General features: G+C 54.0%; 1 protein-coding gene across 3 annotated transcripts in view; it reads right to left on the bottom strand.

Annotated features, from left to right (window-relative positions):
* Window positions 1-905: 905 nt before the first annotated feature.
* SPEN (spen family transcriptional repressor) overlaps window positions 906-19,017 on the bottom strand; it is a 69,334-nt gene continuing 51,222 nt past the window's right edge. Inside the window, exons 9-15 of one of the 3 annotated variants that reach the window (XM_069874852.1) lie at window positions 18,884-18,997; window positions 17,527-17,627; window positions 6,633-14,571; window positions 4,765-5,178; window positions 3,609-3,803; window positions 3,043-3,201; window positions 906-2,221 (exon numbers count right to left, since the gene is read on the bottom strand). In XM_069874852.1, the coding sequence (XP_069730953.1) occupies window positions 2,090-2,221; window positions 3,043-3,201; window positions 3,609-3,803; window positions 4,765-5,178; window positions 6,633-14,571; window positions 17,527-17,627; window positions 18,884-18,997 (9,054 nt within the window). In that variant the 3' untranslated portion in view covers window positions 906-2,089. Of the gene's footprint in view, window positions 2,222-3,042; window positions 3,202-3,608; window positions 3,804-4,764; window positions 5,179-6,632; window positions 14,575-17,526; window positions 17,628-18,883; window positions 18,998-19,017 lie in introns of all 3 variants that reach the window. The other 2 variants (XM_069874851.1, XM_069874853.1) reach the window with 2 other exon arrangements.

Below are 19,017 nucleotides of genomic sequence, written 5' to 3'. Positions count from 1 at the left end.
GGGACAACGGGACAGACCCACGGATGGACACACAGACAGCTGTGCAGAGCATGGACACGGCTGGACAGACACCCGCTTCCCTCCTCCACCCCCCCATCCGTGTCTCCGTCTGTCTGTGCTCCCGTCTGTGTGTCTGTCGCCCACCCCAGGGGGGAGGAGGTGGTGGTTCAGGCCCAATCCTGCTTGCAGACACACGGACAAGGGCAGCAGACGGACACATGGACGGGGCGGGGGGAAAGGGCTGGGCCCTGCGCAGGGGTGGGGAAGTGCTGAGGTTTGGAGCAGGAGCTTTGAGGCAAAAACCTGCATTTTTAGGGAATTTAGGCTGGGGAGGGGTCGGTCTGTCTGTCCACGTGTCCGTCTGTCTGTGCTCCAGGCTGGGGAGGAGGGATGGGGACAGATGCACAGAGAGAGCAGCTGGGCGGACAGACAGACAGACAGGGCAGGTTCAGCTGGAAAGAGGGGCGGTTGTTCCTACAGCCGGACACACGGACAGCTGCACCCCAGACGGACACAGGGACCAGTCTGCTCGCCCCACCACATCCTGGCAGACAGATGGACACACAGACAGACAGACAGACACGCTCCCCTCCCCAAACTGGAGGGAATTTGCCTCAAAGGCCTCACGCTAAACCCCAGCGATGCTCCCCTCGCCACCACTGTCCACATGTCTGTCTGTGTCTGTCTGTCTGTCCATCCCTGTGTCCCCAGCTCCTCACCCCCAAGGCACTGGGGGGGTTTCCGAGCCCCGACCCTGGCTGCCCCTTTAACCCCAACTCTCATTTACAGCATCGAGGGAAAATAAATCAAGATCTGGGCTTCCTCTGATAAATTATCTGTTTTTCTTGTTCTTGACGCTGATCCTGGCGAGTCCCCAACTCCCCCCGCGGCCGAGGGACGAGAGCCGAGCTGTTTTGTATTTTTTAATAAAGTCTGTAATCCAATGGACACACAAAACAAAAACTGCGCTGCGAAAAAAAAAAAAAAACCAACAAAACAAAACAAAAAATAAAACCAGTTCCATAAATTAATAAAGTGTTGGGGAGGGCGGGGGGGGCCGGGCCGGGGCTTTGTACAGGCGTGGAATCGCTCCCACGGCGCGGGAGACGAGGGGCTGTCATGAAGCGCACTTACAAATGAGTGACGATACAAAGTCTGAGTATGAAAATAAGATTTTCTCTGAAAACACATTTTTGGCACAGATTAAAAAAAAATGTATGTTGTGGGGAATCTGATTTTTGCTGTTTCGAAGTCAGTATTATATATATTTATATATATTATATATATATTTATATATACACACACCCACGGAGTCCTGCGTGTCCCGCCGGGAAGGAAAATTGCTCTCCCTTTGTGTGTTTTTATCCGGTTTGTGTATTTTCTCTCTTTTTTTTTTTTTTCAGTGTAAACTGTACATCCCAGCTGACGAGCAGGCGCTGCAGCGGGGGGCGAGCGGAGAGGAGGAGGGTTCGCATCCGGACAGAAACCAACCTAAAAACAAAACAAAACAAAAAAAAACCCCAAAGGAACCAAAAAAAAAAAAAAAAAACCAAATAAAACCAAACCCAACCGCTAAGAGGGACCCCGAAGCCGATGTGTGAAATGATCCTTGACCCACACGGCCCAGCAGCCGCCGTGGAACGCGCCCCGAGCTGCGGCTGCGCGGGGGCCGTTCCCCAAGTCACTGGTTTAGTGCAAAGGCAGTTCAGGTTCTTTTTTAATAATTTTTTTTTTTTCTTCCTTTTTGTTAAAAAAAATAAGCCGTCCTTTCTCTTTTCCCCAAGGAGGCACAGGAACCCCCGCCGTCCGCCCGCTGAGTGCATCCGTCGTCCGTGAGCAAAAGCAACATGTAAACATCCAGGGCAGCGGCAGCGCCGCCCGCGACAGTTTGATCCCGGCCGGCTGGGGCAGAGGCCGGCAGGCTGGCAGCATTGCCCGACTCCTTCCTTTCTCTCGTGCTTTTCATTGACTTTCATCTCAATTTTTTTTTTTTGTTGTTGTTGTGTGTGTGTGGGCTTTTTAAATCATTTTTTTTTTGCTGCAGGGCCTTGGAAAAACAACCCGAAGTGAAGTTGGTACCGGACGCGGCTCATACGGAGGCGATGACGATCATCAGGTGAGGGGAGATGTTGGAGATGCTGGCGAGCAGGTCCGGGGCCAGGCGGGACAGGTGGCTTTCCGAGAACTCGCAGGGTGGGAAGATCTGCAGGACGTAGGCAGGCTGGGGGGAGAGAGAGAGAGATGGGTGAGAGATGGAGGGCCAGGATGGTGGGAAATGGGATATTCAGGACTCTTTGGGCGTTTGAAAGCTCGAAAGCAGCACTGCTGCGTAAAAAAGGGAGCTGCCATCCAGCCACGCAGGGTGGTTCCCAAAGCGGGGAGCTTTGCCACACCCAAGGTGTCAGAGCTGGTTGGTTTTACTGGGAAAGGCAGAAAAATTCACATTAATTATTTCAGCAGCTGCTCCGAGCACCGACCGCTCGTTCTGGGCTGTTTCCACCCAGGAATGGATTCAATTTGACTCAGTGCAGCGCATCTGGAATAAAGGCTCCGCATCCCCAACCCCAAATGTTTTCATAGAATCATAGAATCACCAGGTTGGATGAGACCCCCAGGATCATCGAGTCCAACCAACCCATCAATCACTAACCCGTGTCCCTCAGCACCTCGTCCACCCGTCCCTTAAACAGCGCCAGGGAAGGGGACTCAACCATGGGTTTTGTATCCACGTGGCCAAGAGCAAGAGAAGGTTTCCTGGAAAATGCAGGCTCTGGATGGGAAAGAAAAGCTCTCTACTTCCAGCATTTGGTTTGTTTGCAGCCAACGCTGTGAGGCTGGGAAGGACAAACCGAGCGTGGGGTGGGTTTGTTTGGTTTGCTTCGGTTGTATCGGAGCGTTCTGACCAGCAATGGGACAGGCTGGCACGGAGAACACCGGGGTTTTTTTTCCAGCAATAACAAGCACCTCCAGTAGCAGCTCGGGAGAAGCCCTGGGGCTGCAGGTGCCGGTATCGACTCGTTTCCAGGCTCCCCCTGGCCGTACCTGATTGGAGCCGGGGTTGGGAACGTTGATGATCCCTGCGGCCTGCTTGGCCTGCAGGTAGCTGATGAAGGCGGCCTTCAGCGACTCCGTCTGGTTCACCACGTCCTCCTGGTCTCGGCCGCAGGGCAGGGCCAGCAGCAGGCAGTAATCGCTCTCCACCTGGGGAGGAAACGCAGAGCCGGAGTCAGACGTTGGCTCGGAGCTCTGCATCCACAACCTGCCTGGAAAACCCTCTTTGCGCTCCAGAGTTACAAAAGACGAGCTGGAGGCTCGGCTGCTGAGGGCTGAACTTCCACAGCTGCCTGAATTCCACCTTCCTCAGCCATGTCAGAGCCAGCAGGGATTTGTTCTGGGGGCGAGGGATGAGCGACTTCGAAGGTTTCCCACCTCCACCCCCTGCTCACGGCCTGCCGCCTGCAGTTCACACTCTCTGGGATGAAGGAATCCCACAGCGGCTTCCAGAATCCCAAACGATGTGACCCCAGCTACGAGAGCCGAAGTTTTTTGGGAGAAGCCAAGAGGAGCCAAGCTTCCAGAGCCTCCCACGGCCCCGTCCCACCCCTCACCATCATCCTGCGCGCGACGCCCTCCAGCTGGGAGGCCTCGAGCCGCATGCGCTGGGCGATGCGCAGCGGGGGGCCGCCCTCCGGCGCCGGCAGCGATCGGTGCGCCAGGACGTTATTCCCGGAGACAAAGTGGAGCTGAACGGCAGCCGTGTCGTTTTTGAGAGCCAGGAGGCCCTGCCAGACAATCGGGTATTTCTGGAAAGAGAGGGAGAAGCAGCATTAAACGCAAACGAAGCAGAGAGGGATCCTGAACCCTGGCTGAGCCGCTCATTTGTCTCTGATACATCCACGGGCAATTATGGTGCCAGCGTTTGCTGCGAGCACTCGGTACACGTGTAACATCTTATCAGCCCTCGTCTGCGCCGCTCTGGGCGTGGGTAGGACCTGCTCCATCCCTAATCCAGCCCTTTCTTCTTCCTGCTGGCTGAGGCGCCTGGGCGGCTCCTTCATCCCTAACATCAGAGCTCTCGGCAGGCTCCAGCCTCCCACGCAGCGCGGGGCTATCACCGAGCGTCGCTTTCTCTTTTACAAACGGGAGAATTGAGAAAGAGCAGGAGTCGCTCGAGTTTATACGGGAACTATTTGGGTGCTGAACGCAGCTCTGGGTTCCTGACTGGTGCCATCATCTCCCTCAGTCTCGAGGCTTTGGGAAGGTGGTTGTTTTAGTTTAAATTAAATACACCACTATTCTCTGATACAATCATAGAGTGGTTTGGGTTGGAAGGGACCTCAAAGCTCACTCAGTTCCACCCCTGCCATGGGCAGGGACACCTCCCACTGGATCAGGGGCTCCAAGCCCCATCCAACCTGGCCTTGAACCCCTCCAGGGATGGGGCAGCCACTGCTGCTCTGGGCAATCAGGGCCTCCCCACCTTCACAGGAGAACATTTCTCCTCAAGTTATCACCTCAATCTTCCCTCTTTTCAGCTCAAAACCTTTCCCCTCATCCTCTCCCCGATCCAGAGCCCCTCCCGAGCTTTTCTGGAGCCCCTTTCAGCTCTGAAAGCAGCTCTAAGGCCTCCCTGGCGCCTTCTCTTCTCCAGCCTGTCCCCTGTGGGAGATGCACCCAAGCGCCACAAGTGATAGAAGCTGAGCAGAACCCAACTTCTCCTCAGAGAAATGCGAGGCTGGGAGAAGCCGATGGAGCAATACTCACCGTCAGGAGCTGAACCATATCCACAGGTCTCTGCGAAACGGGGTGAGGAGATGGCTCTTGTTTGAGTGCAGACTGGGGCTCGGGCCGGTTGAGGGGCAGCCCCGGCGGAGCCCCAGCACCTGACGTCGTGGGGATAAACATGGATTGCTTGGGAACCCCCTGAGGCTGGTGCGGTGACGGAAGCTCCTGTTTCATTGAAATGGCAACAGGCGAAGGGTAGGAGGTCTGGCCCGTGTCCGCCTGGGCCCTCTGAAGGTGGACGTGAGGGTCCATCTGTGCCGCGTGCCTATTTACAGTGGGGTGGTGACTCTGTTCAGGTCCTGCTGCTGCCGGGCCCTTGGCATCCGGGGGGATCTGAGGAGTCTTGCTGCGCACGGGCTGGCTGGCGTGCGAGTGTTCGCCCTCCGGCAGACCCTGGGAAGCAGCCGTGGGGGAAAAAGGAAAGATTTGTAGAATCACAAAATCACAGAAGAGACCTCCAAGCCCACCCAGTGCCACCCCTGCCATGGGCAGGGACACTTCCCACTGGATCAGGGGCTCCAAGCCCCATCCAGCCCGGCCTTGAACCCCTCCCGGGATGGGGCAGCCACCCCTGCTCTGGGCAACCTGGGCCAGGGTCCACAACAAAACATTTCCTCCTAATACCCAGTGTAAACATCTCTTGCTTTATTTTAAAATTGTTCCCCCTTGATCTACTGCTACAGGGCCTGCTAAAAAGTTTTTCCCCATCTTCCCTATCTTTCAGTACTGAAAGGCCACAGTAAGATCTTCTCAGAGTCTTCTCCAAGTTGAAGAATCCAGCTCCCTCCACCTCTCTTCGTAGGGGAACTGCTTCAGGTAAAACAAAAATCTCAGGCTGTGGGCTTATGAGAACTTGTAAATTCAACAAAAAGGTTTCCAGGACCCCATTATGTTCCTGGCGGAGAAATCCGTCTCCACGTGACAGCCCTGGCCCTGCTGCTGCAGTGCTTGGACCAGCGATCCTCTTCCAAGGCCTCGGACACCAAAGAGATGAAACCTAATCCCCTGATTCCTGCTCCATGCCCATCCTCAGCCCCGCCAGCCGTGCGAGGATGTCAACCTACACACCACTTCAATGCTGCCAATCCTGCCCCAGCACCCCTGCGGCTAGAAACCTGTCGGTAGCCTCGCACCTTCTGCTTTGAGTCCTTGAGTAGTGAAAAAAATGGGTTAGCTGAGCTTCCCCTAGTGCTGAGCAGCACTGCAACCCCACTGCCAAACAAAATCAGCTCCTCAGTTCTGGAATCCTCAATGTAAGGAGATGTTGGAACCAGTCCAGAGGAGGCCACGGAGATGATCTGAGGGCTGGAGAACCTCCCATCCAAGGACAGGCTCCAGCCTGGAGAATAGAAGGCTCCAGAGAGACCTTAGAGCAGCTTCTAGTGCTGAAAGGGGCTCCAGGAAAGCTGGGGGAGGGGCTCTGGATCAGGGAGTGGAAGGAGAGGACAAGGGGAAGAGTTCTGAGCTGAAAGATGGGAGATTGAGATGAAATCTCAGAAAGAAATGTTTTGCTGTGAGGGTGGGGAGGCCCTGGCCCAGGCTGCCCAGAGCAGGGGTGGCTGCCCCATCCCTGGAGGGGTTCAAGGCCAGGCTGGATGGGGCTTGGAGCCCCTGATCCAGTGGGAGGTGTCCGTGCCCATGGCAGGAGGTTGGAATTAGATGATCTTTAAGGTCCCTTCCCACCCAAACCATTCCATGACTCTGATTCTCTCGTGCTAGGAGCTTATCCAGGGTTTGCAGAGTGACCACAGTGCCAAACTCGGCTCCCGTGGCCTCTCCAGGGCTGGAATTATCTCAAAGCGCTGGGGATTTCAGGCAGAAGGAGAAGAAAACCCTTTATTTCTCACCTGAGACGGGGTCATGCTCCGTGAAGGCAACCCGATCGGCGATGCCCCCGGGAACTGCGGATGCCCGAGCTGTGCCGCCGTGTGGTAGTTCCTCATGTCGCCGTACACGGAGCGGTAGTCGTGGAAGGAGCTCCCTGCGGGGTGCATGATCTGAACCCCGTGCGGAACCACCACCGGCTGCGTCAGCGGCAGCCCAGGCAGCTGGCTGCCCGAGGGGACGCTGATCAGCCGCGTTTCGCTGTGCGGCGAGTGCGCCATCTTCCCTTCCGAGGGTTTTGGCGTCTCTTTTCCGGGCTGCGGGGTTTTACTGACAGGAGGAGTTTTCCCAGCCCCTTCGGGCGTTCGGGACTGTCTGGTTTCCGCGTGGTGCTCGCCCACGGCTGCCATGTGCGGGTGCATGATCATCCTGACGTCGCGGGGGACGTTGTACTGGTCCAGCCGGATGCTGCTGGGATGCATGCGGTAATCGGGCTGCATCACCAGGACGTCGGACTGGACGGGAGCGGGCCCGCGGCACACGCTGCTGTGGTGATAGTGAATCTCCTCCTCCACGGGATGCTGGGAGGACAGGGCCGGCATGACGATGTCGCGGATGGGAGCGGGCTGGGGCGTGCTGGATCGCTGAGGTTTGATTTCCATCTGGGGCTGAAGAGAAGCTCGGGGGGAGTGGAGCGCTTCCGGGCGGATGCCGTAGGGGATGCCGGAGAGAGGGGGGGTGTTCATTCTCACCTCGCCTTGCGACAGGTGGCCCAGGGACACGGTCTGCGTGACACTGTGAGGGGGCATGATGACAGATTGCTCGGGATGCATGCTGGAGATGTACTGCGGAACGGGAATGCCGGGCGCCAGCATGACCGGGGTGCTGCTCGATAAAGCCGGGGATGAGGTGCTGCCGGGGTGACAGGCCCGTGGGAACGGCGACGGCGAGTGCCCGCTGGTGCGCGGCGAGTGCGGCTCCTGTTTGGTGACCCCCAAGTGGGAAATAGCCCGGTCGGTTGGCGTGCTGGGCCCCGAGCTGACGTGGTTTGCTTCCGAATGCATCTTCCCAGAGAGCGAAGGGTGGTGAGGACTGACTCCAGGACTCAAGTTGGAGGAGGGCTGCAGGGTCTTGGTCTCCACTTTGAGAGCGGCCGGGTCGGACAGTTTTTTGTTGACGACCATCTGGTTGTGGACGAGCACGGGAGGAGTGTTTACGGTCTGCGTGAGGACCTTACCGGGCTGCGACGCTGGAGGCTGAACAGAGAGATGGGCCGCGTCAGACTTGTCCAGCGCAGCGCGTTCCTGTTTAACAGAGGAGATGACGGGCGACGTGTTGTAAGGCTGCGTTCCTAGTACCAAAGAAGAATGGGTGGAAACAGTCCCGTAGCCCGACGAGGTCTGGGAGCCTTTCGGCGCCGGCTGGGACGGGGTGATGGGTTCCTGCTTGATCTGCGACTTGGATACAGACTGCTGGAACTCTATGTCAACCGCGCTGGCCGGGGGAATCTGGCTGATCTTGGCACTAATTCGCTGAGGGCCTTCCGTCTTCTGGCCCGAGTAACTGAGGAGCACCACACCTTCCGAAGTGTTCACTCGCAGCCCCGGACTGGACCCAGTCTCCACAGGCCTCTCCTCGATAATAGACATAGATCCAGGATGAAACCGGCTGTTATCGTTTGTGCTCGACCTCTGCTTAAACTTGGGTGAGGGGGCGTTGACGAGACACGTCTGGGTTTGGGGCGTTTGCTTCACCAGGGTGATCCTCGGAGCCTCCTCCAGATCCGCGCTGTGGGGCATCCTGCTTATCACGGACGTGGCTTTGGGAGCGATCACGGTACTGATCTTTTCCTTCTCGCTGAACACCGGGGCCTCGGCCACCGGCGGGTCCAAGGCGTTGGTGACGGGAACTGCCGCCTTCTCCTCCGAAACCGGCTTTATGGCCTCCACCGCGGGGTGCAGGGGTGGCTCCTCCAAGCGAGGGGCGCTCACCGGCTCGGCGTGCGTCGTCGTCACGTGCGTGGAGGTTATGCTCGTCGCCGAGACGTATTTGGGCTCCATGAGTATCTTCCTCAAAGTGCTGGAGTTCGTATCAATATCCGACGCCTTGGTGTCCGGCGGGAGAGCTGGCGGGGGCGTGGAGCGGGCACGGGGTTCCTCGTGCCTCACCATCCACTCTGGTACCTTGGCAGCGCCGGAGTGAAGGGGGACGATCGCGGCGGGCACCGGGGCGGGCAGCTTGGCCGCCGCCACAGCCGAGGGGATGGCCGCAAGAGCTGAATTCGGGGCACTCGGCGGCGTGATGGGCGCGTTGTCCACTGGCGACCGTATCTTGAAGCCACTCTGACTCCCCTCGTCGAGAGGAACCGGTGGGGCAGCCACGTCCAGAGGGGCGGGAGGAGGCGCTTTCGGAGAGGTGCTGCTCTCAGCGACAGCTTCGTGAGCGGCTATGACGATGTCAGCGGCCGCAGCCTTGCTGGCGTCGGAAGCGCTTGGCTCCGCGGGTGCCTGAGCAGCGGTTTTAATTTGCTTTTCCTCCTTCAAGGCTTCTTCGGGTTTTGCCTTCACTTCGCTGGCGGGGGGCGACTTGCTCTGCACCCTCTCCGGCTCGAAGGCGCCGACCTCAGCCACGTCGCCCTTTCTGCCCGTGCTCCTTTTGCGCCGCTGCCGCGTGCTTTTCTGTCGGCCCTTTTCCTTCCGAGCGACTTCGGCCTCCTGCAAGGTCTCGGCCTCCTGCGCCGAGTTGGAAGATTCGCTGAAGCTGATTTCGGCCTCCTTGCTCTCTGCCTCCACCACCGCCGGGGCAGAGCCGGGAACCGGCTGCACCGCAGGCTCGACGGCCGCCTCCGTTTCCAGGATATTATTCACCGCCTGATCCGTCTCAGGCTCCATCTCCTCTCGAGGCGACGGTAACACCAAGGGCTCTGTGGGGATTTCCGCTTCCGATTCAGCGGGATACGTCGGAGGTGCAGGAAAGCTTTCCGACTCCCCGGATATATCATTGATGATGGAGCCGATGGCCGCCGCCAGCTCCGTCTCACTCGCCTGGTGCGCGGGTTTATCTCCTTCCTCCTCCTGACGAACCTCGGGCACATCTGCCGTCGGCTCTTTGTAGGCAGCGATTGCAGGAGGCGTTTCGGTGAGCTTCGCGATGTTCTCCACCGCCTGCTCCAGTTCGATCTGCTTTGCCAACTGGGCAGCCTCGGGAGACGGCTTCGGCTCCCGCAGCACCTCTTTTTCTGTTTCTGGGAATGGATCTTCCACCTCATTCTTAACAAAATGTGGTGGCAGGACGTCCTCTTTTGGGGGGCTCTTCATTTTGGCCGGAGACACGGCCACGGGCTCGGGCTCCTCGTCAGCCGGCCGCAGGGCACCCTTGACTTCGTCCACGTTGAGGCGTATTTCCACACTTTTGAGACACACGGATGCTTTATCCACAACGGTTTTGGTATTCTTATACCTTCCCCTTTTGGATTTTGTAACCTTTTCTGGCACCGGCTTCTTCTCAATGATCTCAACCGTGGGGATTTCCAGCTGGTTCTTCTCCACATCCAGTTCTTTACGATCACGTTTCTGCTCGCTCACTGCCGGTTCTTTCTCAGCAGCTTTTGCTTTATTGCTGTTATCACCGATGCCCGATTCCTGACCGCTTCTTTCAGCAGCATCTTCAGATTCAGCCGCAATATCAGCTTTCGGTTCGTTCTTCCCTTTCTTCCCCTGCTGGGTGGCAGCAGCTGACGAGTGACTGTGCGTTAGCTTCTGCGATCTAGGAGACCTCCAACCTTCTGCAGGCTTAGGAGCTTCCACGGCCTCTTTAGTTTCAGCCTCCTCTGCCTCTTGCTGTACCGGTTCTGTCTTTATTGGAGAGATGTCCTCCTCCGGCTTACGGCGGGTTTTTGGAGGTCTTCCCCTCCTCGGGGTTGTAGGAATGGTTGTCACCGTTTCCTGTGGTTCCTTCTCCCCTCTCTTCCTGGTGGATCTAGTGACCTCCATGGAGTCCTTCACAGGAGACGGGCCTTCGTTGTCCCCCGTGGTAGCGTAGACAGACCTCACGTTTCTGCGCCTGGTCCGGCCTATTGGCAAGCTTGGCTCCACGTTTTCCGGCTCTGCGGCAGAACTAGGGGATTTAGCAGCGTTCCTCGAAACCTTCTCCGCCTCCACTTTCAATTCTGAGAGCTTCTGCGTCTCCCCACGCGGAGAGCTCGACCTTTTCAGTTTTTCACGGTCAATTCTTTCACTCTTCCTCGTGACGGGCTTTTCCGTGACATTAGCTGCAGCCGACTGCACAGGAGTCTTGGAGCGTTTATTCTTGTAGGACTTCTTGTCTTTTACAACCACCGGAGGTTCCACTTCCATATCATTGTCGGAAACGGGCGGCAGGACCTCGGCTGCCGCCTCCACCTTTTGACTGGTGCTAGCGTCAGCATTGGCAGAAGGCAGAGGATTTTCTTCCTTAGGTTCAGCAGCTTCATCGGATTTCTGAACCAGCTTGGGTGGAGGTGGAATCAACTGGGCAGCTTCGGGTTCTGGATCTACACTGGTGTCTCCTGGGGAAAAGGAAGCTCCAGGAGTAGGAGGCTTTGTATCCAAGTACGAAGGATGCTCAGTTGCTACAGCGTCTTCCTCTGGTGCAAGGGCTGTAGGAACAACTTCTTTACTAGCTTCTACAACTGGTGGTGGTTCAATTTGCTCAGGTGGTTCGATTTTGACAGGAGCAGCAACTTCAGGAAAAGGTTTTTGTTCCTCTGCAGCAGAAGTAGGTTCAGATGGTTTTTCCTCTTTTATAGAAGCCGTTTCCACCACTACCTTCTCATTCGCCATCTTCTCGGCAACCGGTGCTGGTTCCTGTGGCAGGACAGTGACTGAAGGAGGACCAACCACCGAGGAAGTTTTATGTTCTGGTTCTTTACTCTCGGGAACCGTTTCTGGTGTTTTCGGCCGGTTTTCTTTATCTTCCTGTTTTTCCGCTTCCTTTGGTTTCTGATCTTTCTCCTTTTCTTTCTGCTGCATTCGTGTTAGCTCAATAAACCGACTGTGGAAGAGAACCACTGGCTCTTGCACCAAATCAGCCGCGCTGTTTGTCCCGTCAGAAGACGACTGCCTCCCGTACAACCGACCTGAAATGAAGTCGAGATCATCATCTTTTCTCTCCAAATGCTGCAGGCGCTTGGAGTCCTGTTCAAAGATTGAGCTATGCAAAAAACGAGAGGCAAACAGTTCCTGTCTCTCTTGTTCCTCCTCTTTATGATCTTCCTTCTTATCATCCAGTTTTCCACCTTCCGAATCGGTCCTGATTTTTTTCTTTTTCATATACCAAGATGGAATAGGTCTCGGAGCGGAGTCAACCTTCTCCTTGTCTTTATTGTTTCTAAAACTAGCGAATCTCGAGTCCCAGTCTAGAAAGGACCAGTTTTCTTCTCTGGAGGACGACAGAGATTTAGCTCTTTCGAGCAAGGCCTTTGTGTCTGGTGTGATTGTCTTGTCCAACGCAAAAGAGTAAAACTTGTTTCTCTCCAAGGAACTCGACAGTCTTTCCTCTCTTTCACGTAACTTCTCTTCTCTGTCCCTTAATAAAAAAGACAACCTGGAACTCTCCAACAAGGACGAGGCTTTCGGGGAGTGGGGTTTGTTTTCACCGTCGTCGTCTGAATCCGAAGGCACTTCCCCCGGTTCCAGGTCTCGGACAGACCTCTTGCGTATGCTGTCTCTCTTGACGATGCTGCTCGGGAAGCTGATATCCACTCGACCAGGCTCCTGCTTCACTTGTGTCTCCCACCTACTCGAGTCATCCTCAGAACTCAGCACGGAGAGTTTTAGTTTAGCCATTTCTGCCATCTGCTCCCTTCTGCTGGAATCATAAGGGTTGAATTTCAATGAGTCTTCCCTCACAGCCATGTTGGAATACGAAAGACTCTTTTCTTCTATTTTAGGCGACTCTTTGGTTTCCTTTAATGGCATCAGCCTCGGCGAATCGAGCGTGTCATCGTCTTCATGGAAAGGGAAGTGTCTGATGCTCGGGGAACAGGACGTCCTTTCGGAGTCCTCACTCACCTGACGAGAACTTCTGTAATTTCTTTCTCTTTTAGTGCTGATTTCAAAGTCAAACTGGTCAGTCTTTTTCCTTTTACTTGGTGGAGAGTCATCAGTGACGTCTTGCGGAGGTTTTCCCACCTCGTGGACCAAGCTCCGCCTTTCATACTCATCCACATCTTTCTTTGGGCTGCCAAACTTCTCAGACTTTGCGATCTCCATTTCCAGCTGCTGTTTCAACCTGCGACTTTGCTCCATTTGTTTCCTGTAGCTTTGCGTGTGGTCGATGTCGATGCCTATTTTCTCCTCTGTATCAGCTGCCGAAGGCTTCTCTGCACTGAGTTTATGGTCAGGTGTGTCCTCAGGCAGACCAGAGTAGTTCTTCCTCGCGTCCTCCTTCTCGGTTCCTTGGTCATCCAGGAGCTGTACCTGTTTGTGCTGGGGTTTGACTGGGTTCAGTTTCTTGGAAGAGAGCTCCTGCACCTCTGCTGGTTCATCAGCTGCCTCCATGAGCCTCGCCTGCAGGTCCAGGCTGGGACGCATGCCAATCCCACCAACGCTAAGAGTCTCCTGAATTTCTTTGGGACTGGTAACAGGAATAAGTCTTTCCAGTTTGAGTTTTTTAGATTCCCTTTTAAGCATCTCCTTCCTCAGGGGTTTTCTCTCCAATTCTCCTTCCCTTAACGCTGTCGCTTCTCTAGACGAAGCCGTCGCATCAAGCTGCTTTTTCAAAACCATGCGTGCATCTTCCTCATCTTGGCTGCTTCTTTTTACTTCCACTTTTTGCCTCTCAGGTTTCAGATTTGCATCAGCAAAACGTCTCTTACGAGCCTCCAGCTTGTCCAAATCAACCGCGTTGGCCCCCTCAGAAGGTTGCTCGGTCTTCAAGTGCTTTTTGGGTTTCAGTTTTCCCTCCTTATCCACCACTTCCACGTGACTGGCAAGGGCTTTCTCCTTCTGCACCTTGGTTCTGGCAGGTTCCAGTTTAGCCTGATCTGACTTGGTTTGCTCTGCCTGGGTCTGTGTTTTCTGCTCCAGAAGTGGAGACTTCATAGTGTCGTTATCCAGCTTTGCCCTCAGCTTCTCCAAAGCGGGCTGGTCAATAACTTTCCCTTCCTTTTCTTTCACTCGGGTTAACACCACGCAGGGCATCAGTTCCAGGCGGTTTTTAGCTGTCCCTTCTTTGTCTCCTCTCTCTTTGCTTTGTTTACTATTGCCCTTCAGTTTTTCAGGGCTAGGCTCCCTCTCATTCTCTTGATCCGTTTCAGAAGACTGCGAGCTGGGCGAATGGATTTTTGCTTTTCGCTTTTGCTTATCGGTTTTTTCCTTCTCTATTTTTTCCGGCTTTTCCTTTCTCACCAAGCGTTTCTCCTTGTCGACTCTCTCCTGCTCGAAAGCGCGTTCCTTCTCTGGTTTTTCATTTTTCGCGTAGCGTTCCACACGGGCTTTGTCGAGCTTGTCGTATCGCGGAGGAGACAGAGAGCTGCAGCTGCCACTGCGATCCGATGACCTGCTGTAAATCCTCCGCTCCGAATCGCTCTGCAGCCTTTCCGACTGCGAGGGAGACACTCCAGGACTCTGCGGACGCCTGGAGTGCGTCGGACTCTGGCTGCGCTCAATCGGTCTCCGTTCGTGGTCTCTGTCCCGATCGGATTCGAAGCGTTCCCTCTCCCGCTCCCTCTCCCGCTGCCGGTAGCTGTACTCCCTGATGTCCTGCTCATACGGATCGCCTCGGTAATCCCGGTACTCGCGCGGGTCATCGTAGTAGCGTGGGTCATAGTAGTCTCCTTGGTAGGGATCCCACTCTGCGTAGAATTCTCTGCCTCGAGCCGGGTATTCGCGCCGAGGATCTTCAGGATACGTCCCGGGAGTCCGGACAGTCTCGTAGTAGGTACGGTCAGGGGCGTACTCGTAAGATCCTCTTCGTTCGTCTCTGCTAAATAAGAGAATAAACGGATCAGTTCTCCTCCCCACACAGTGCCACCACGATCTTTGCTACGAGGGGAAATATTTTATGATGATTTCTTTAGATGCGCACCGTACACAGCTGAATTTAACATCAACGAATGGGTGCGCAGTGGACTAAACGCTTTGTTCGCTGATCAGTTACTGTATGCACTTAATTAGTCGTTTTCTGACAGCTCTGCCAAGCATCTTTTCATCAGCCCCACTGTTTCCCTTCTGCCAAATGCAAACATTGCAGTAAAGCTCGGCCGAGCCGGCACAGCCGCAGCGCTCTGGCTGTCCTGGTGAGGACCACCCTGTCTCGAGGACCACCCTGTCTCAAGGACCTCTGGAAACACGACTCAAATCAGAACCGGAGGCTGGAACCCCTCCAGCACTGAGCAGTGAAGTGGCAATAGGACATTTTTTAAAACCCTAAACCCTGTAAGTGACCATTTAACTCCACAATTAGCTCTTCTGCTGTGCGTGACGTGCTGATGTTGCCTGTTTAGAGCAAGACCAGGTCAAAAAAAAACGGAATAGGTTGTTTATGACATCAGGTGAATTAATTCATGGGAAGCCTTTGGTGAAAAAAGCAGTTAGTGTCATTATTACCTCTGAATGCAAAAATACACCCTTTGGAACTCTCTACAGGCCTCTCTGGCAGAGGAGCAGCACGGAGCTGCTGCTCCCGTTCTCCACCATCACGGAGCGTTTTGCACACCCTGTCTCACTTATATTTATTTGCCTTCACAGTTGATGGTTTATATGAAAAGCCGACATGTTCCAGGTTATAAGAAACGTTCACAATTAAAGAAGAACACAAGGAAACAAAACATGAAGACAGAAAAATCATTCTGCAAGCAAAGCAGGAAATTTGCAAGGCAGCTGTGAAGTTAAAAAAAAATAACCATGGGGGTTTTGTGTTTTTTTTTTCCTTTGGGTCCTATTTAGACCGGCTACACCTACAAACTAGGAGAACCTGGCTAGTGCAGAACTTAGCACCACTGCAGGGGACCCAACCTGCCAGGAGGAGCTCAGAGGGACAGAGAATGCAGAATGGCAAGTCATGCTGCAGAGCTCAATCCATCAATCGCATTAAGCTAAAAGAGGGGAGATTGAGATGAGAACTCGAGGAGAAATGTTCTCCTGCAAGGGTGGGGAGGCCCTGGAACAGGTTGCCCAGAGCAGTGGTGGCTGCCCCATCCCTGGAGGGGTTCAAGGCCAGGTTGGATGGGGCTTGGAGCCCCTGATCCAGTGGGAGGTGTCCCTGCCCATGGCAAGGGAGGTTGGAATTAGATGATCTTTCAGATCCCTTCCAACCCAAACCCTTCCATGATTCCTAAATATCTCATAATGACTACATGAGCATACAGAAATGAAACCCAGGCTACCGCGCTGTTTCAGACACCAGTGTTCTACTGGGAATTACTCCATGGCGGAGATGAGCCCAGCTGGCTCCTCTGCGCTAAAAGACACCCAATAGTGCCCTGCTGCTTTCTGATTCGCTTTGGTTCAGAGGGAATTATTACCGCCTGCTAGCTGGCACATCACAACATCTGGCACGGACTGGGGAACGCACACATCTATTTCCATTATGCAAATCCCGACTGCCAATTTCCAGACCCTTCTCGCTTTTATATCTGGCAGTTTCGTGTGCGAGACCGACCTATTCTGCTGCAAGAACCCATGAGCTGTACCTCGTGCGCAGGTACAACCAGTGTCATGCTGGGCTTATTCATTCCTTATGAGCATGTGGCTGAGAGAGCTGGGGGTGTTTATCCTGGAGAAGAGGAGGCTGAGGGGAGACCTCATTGCTCTCTCCAACTCCCTGAAAGGAGGTTGTGGAGAGGAGGGAGCTGGGCTCTTCTCCCAAGGGACAGGGGACAGGACGAGAGGGAATGGCCTCAAGCTCCACCAGGGGAGGTTCAGGCTGGACATCAGGAAAAAACTTTTCCTGGAAAGGGTCATTGGTCCCTGGCAGAGGCTGCCTAGGGATGGGGTTGAGTCCCCTTCCCTGGAGGGGTTTAAGGGACGGGTGGACGAGGTGCTGAGGGACATGGTTTAGTGATTGATGGGAATGGTTGGACTGATGATCCGGTGGGTCTCTTCCAACCTGGTGATTCTATGATTCTATGATAAGTAAACCAATTCAGCCAGCCTCTGACGGCAATAAAAACACATCCGCACAAGAAGAAAATGCTTCCCTTTCCAGCTTTCCCCAATAATAAGAACACAAAGGAAAGAAAGGAACAAAATGAGGTGTGCTGCTGTGCCAGGCTGCTCCCGGCCCGGGCCTGCAGCCGCGACCAGGTCCCTCTGCGACAGAGTTTGCAGGAGGGCAGCAACGCAGAACGTGGTTTTCATGTCACAGCAAAAAAACCCACTGCAGCCTCACTCTTACTTTCTTACCAAATTAACAAACCGCACGGTTAGAAGGGGCAGGGGAAGAGCAAATCTCGGTCTCTGCTCAGCAGATGAGCAGCAGTTGTTTGTCGGACCATAACGTATCCATTTCTCCTGCAGGCACGGGAAGGCGCTGTGGATAAGCTACTCTGCATTCCTAGGAAGCGATGAATGACTCACAACTGTGTCCTGGTGACCCACCACAGCAACTAGATCCTAAATTTATGGATCACATGGAGGCCAAAACCTCCTTCGAGTAGGAATTCCAGAAACCAGCTACACCTGAGGGGGGCAGTATCCCTGCCATTCGCATGGTGTAAGTGCAACTACCCACACTTGATTGAAAAATACAAACTGAAAAGCTAAAAGACGTTAAAAATACGGTAAAAAGTTGCTAATAGAACTTCAAAAAGAAGGGTGAAGTTAAGAGTAACCAAACCAAGTGTTTGCTTCATAATTACTACCCAGAGAGAGTTTTATTGCACTTTAATGATGCTGGAACAGGATCAGACTGCAATGATGATAATGAGACACTTGCCTCCTTTCCGCCAGCATTTCATAGAAGTCTCTGATATCCTGACCCGTTTTCTCCATGGAATGATAAAACGCCAGCTGACTTTCTCGGTTCGCAAAGTCCACCTGAAAAAGAAAGAATAAATCACGTTTAGTGAGAGAACCATCCCATGTTGACACCATTTCACTGCTGCCGAGTCTGAAGACGGGAGCACAACTGACAGTGGGAATGACAATATTTAACAGAAGAGGCATCTACTGCAGACTCCAAGTTATTTGCCTGCGCCGGGAACAGAACCAAGCCTCCCGAATCACAGCTCCCTATTCCAGCAGCTCCAGGAGTTGATGCTTTCTAGCCAAGGGTGACAATATTAATGGTGTAGCTGATGCAAAAATGAAGGATTAGGATGGTTTTAACTATATATATGCCACGTAATACACTATTTTTAACATTCTAGTTCCTGTTTTTGCCAGGTCAGCCCAGACATCTGCGTGACCACAGTGGTGGAGCACAGGCACACACACATCAAGACCCACAAACACAAGACACGGATCTTCTAAACGACCCGAAGTTTTACCGCGTGTAAAGGTCGTTTATATCCAACCACCACACTCTGAAACGGCCGTATGGCCAACCCCGGTTCCAGCGGGCCCAAAGCCGCTGTTAACACACCCGATGAGAGATCGTGACCCACTCTTCAGGAGAGAAGAAAGGAGGATGAAGGAAAATAACTCAGAGGGCTGGCTGAGCCCTTACCTCCCCAGTCAGTGGAACTGATGGGACAGTAGGAACAGGTATTACCGCAGCCACCCAAATCCAAGACAGCCCTGTCCACGGGAAGCGGCGCTCCAGGAAAAAGAAGCTTCTATTTGCTTTTTTTAAGTAGTGTTTTTCATGATTATCTTTTAAAATCTGTTCCAAGGAAGGAGCTGCTGTCGTGTGTGCTTGGGCTGCCGTGCCCCGTGACACGCAAGCCACCACAGAGCATCCTGGCCAGCTCAAGAGCCCAGACAACCACACGGAGCAGCGGAAACGCAGCCACGCGTCACCCCAGAGGAACTCACACTCCGGTTTCACTTCTCTAACACGGAAACGGACAAGAGGTTGCCTTGGATTGGGGCACATGAGGTAGCAACACGGACACCAACATGCAGGAGCGGAGAGAGACAAGTTCAGCGAAACAGAATGCTGGAAAAGGCTCTACAAGTAACATTCCGAGATTCCCTAAGCCGAGAATAAAAAGGTAGTTTAAGCCTTTGGTGCTGGGACATCCGTGTCCTGCTATGTGTTCCTTTTGCCTGGCAGTCTGCAAATGCCGGCGGTTAAGGGGTGAGGCCTAAACACAATTAGTTTTGGTTTGTTTTGAGATCATTCTGCACACCTTAATTTTATTCCCACCGATTTTCCTCCCCTTGGTCTCTTTTACAGCTGCTTGTGCATATTCAATCTCATTGTAGAGAACCAGGGCCATGCCTTTTAAGCGGTCAAACACCACCTGTAAAAAACAAAAAAACA

Source organism: Phaenicophaeus curvirostris, chromosome 22, assembly GCF_032191515.1.
Source record: "Phaenicophaeus curvirostris isolate KB17595 chromosome 22, BPBGC_Pcur_1.0, whole genome shotgun sequence".
Taxonomy (NCBI): Eukaryota; Metazoa; Chordata; class Aves; order Cuculiformes; family Cuculidae; genus Phaenicophaeus; species Phaenicophaeus curvirostris.
Note: the sequence above shows the minus strand (reverse complement) of the source record. Positions and strands in the feature narration are given on the sequence as shown.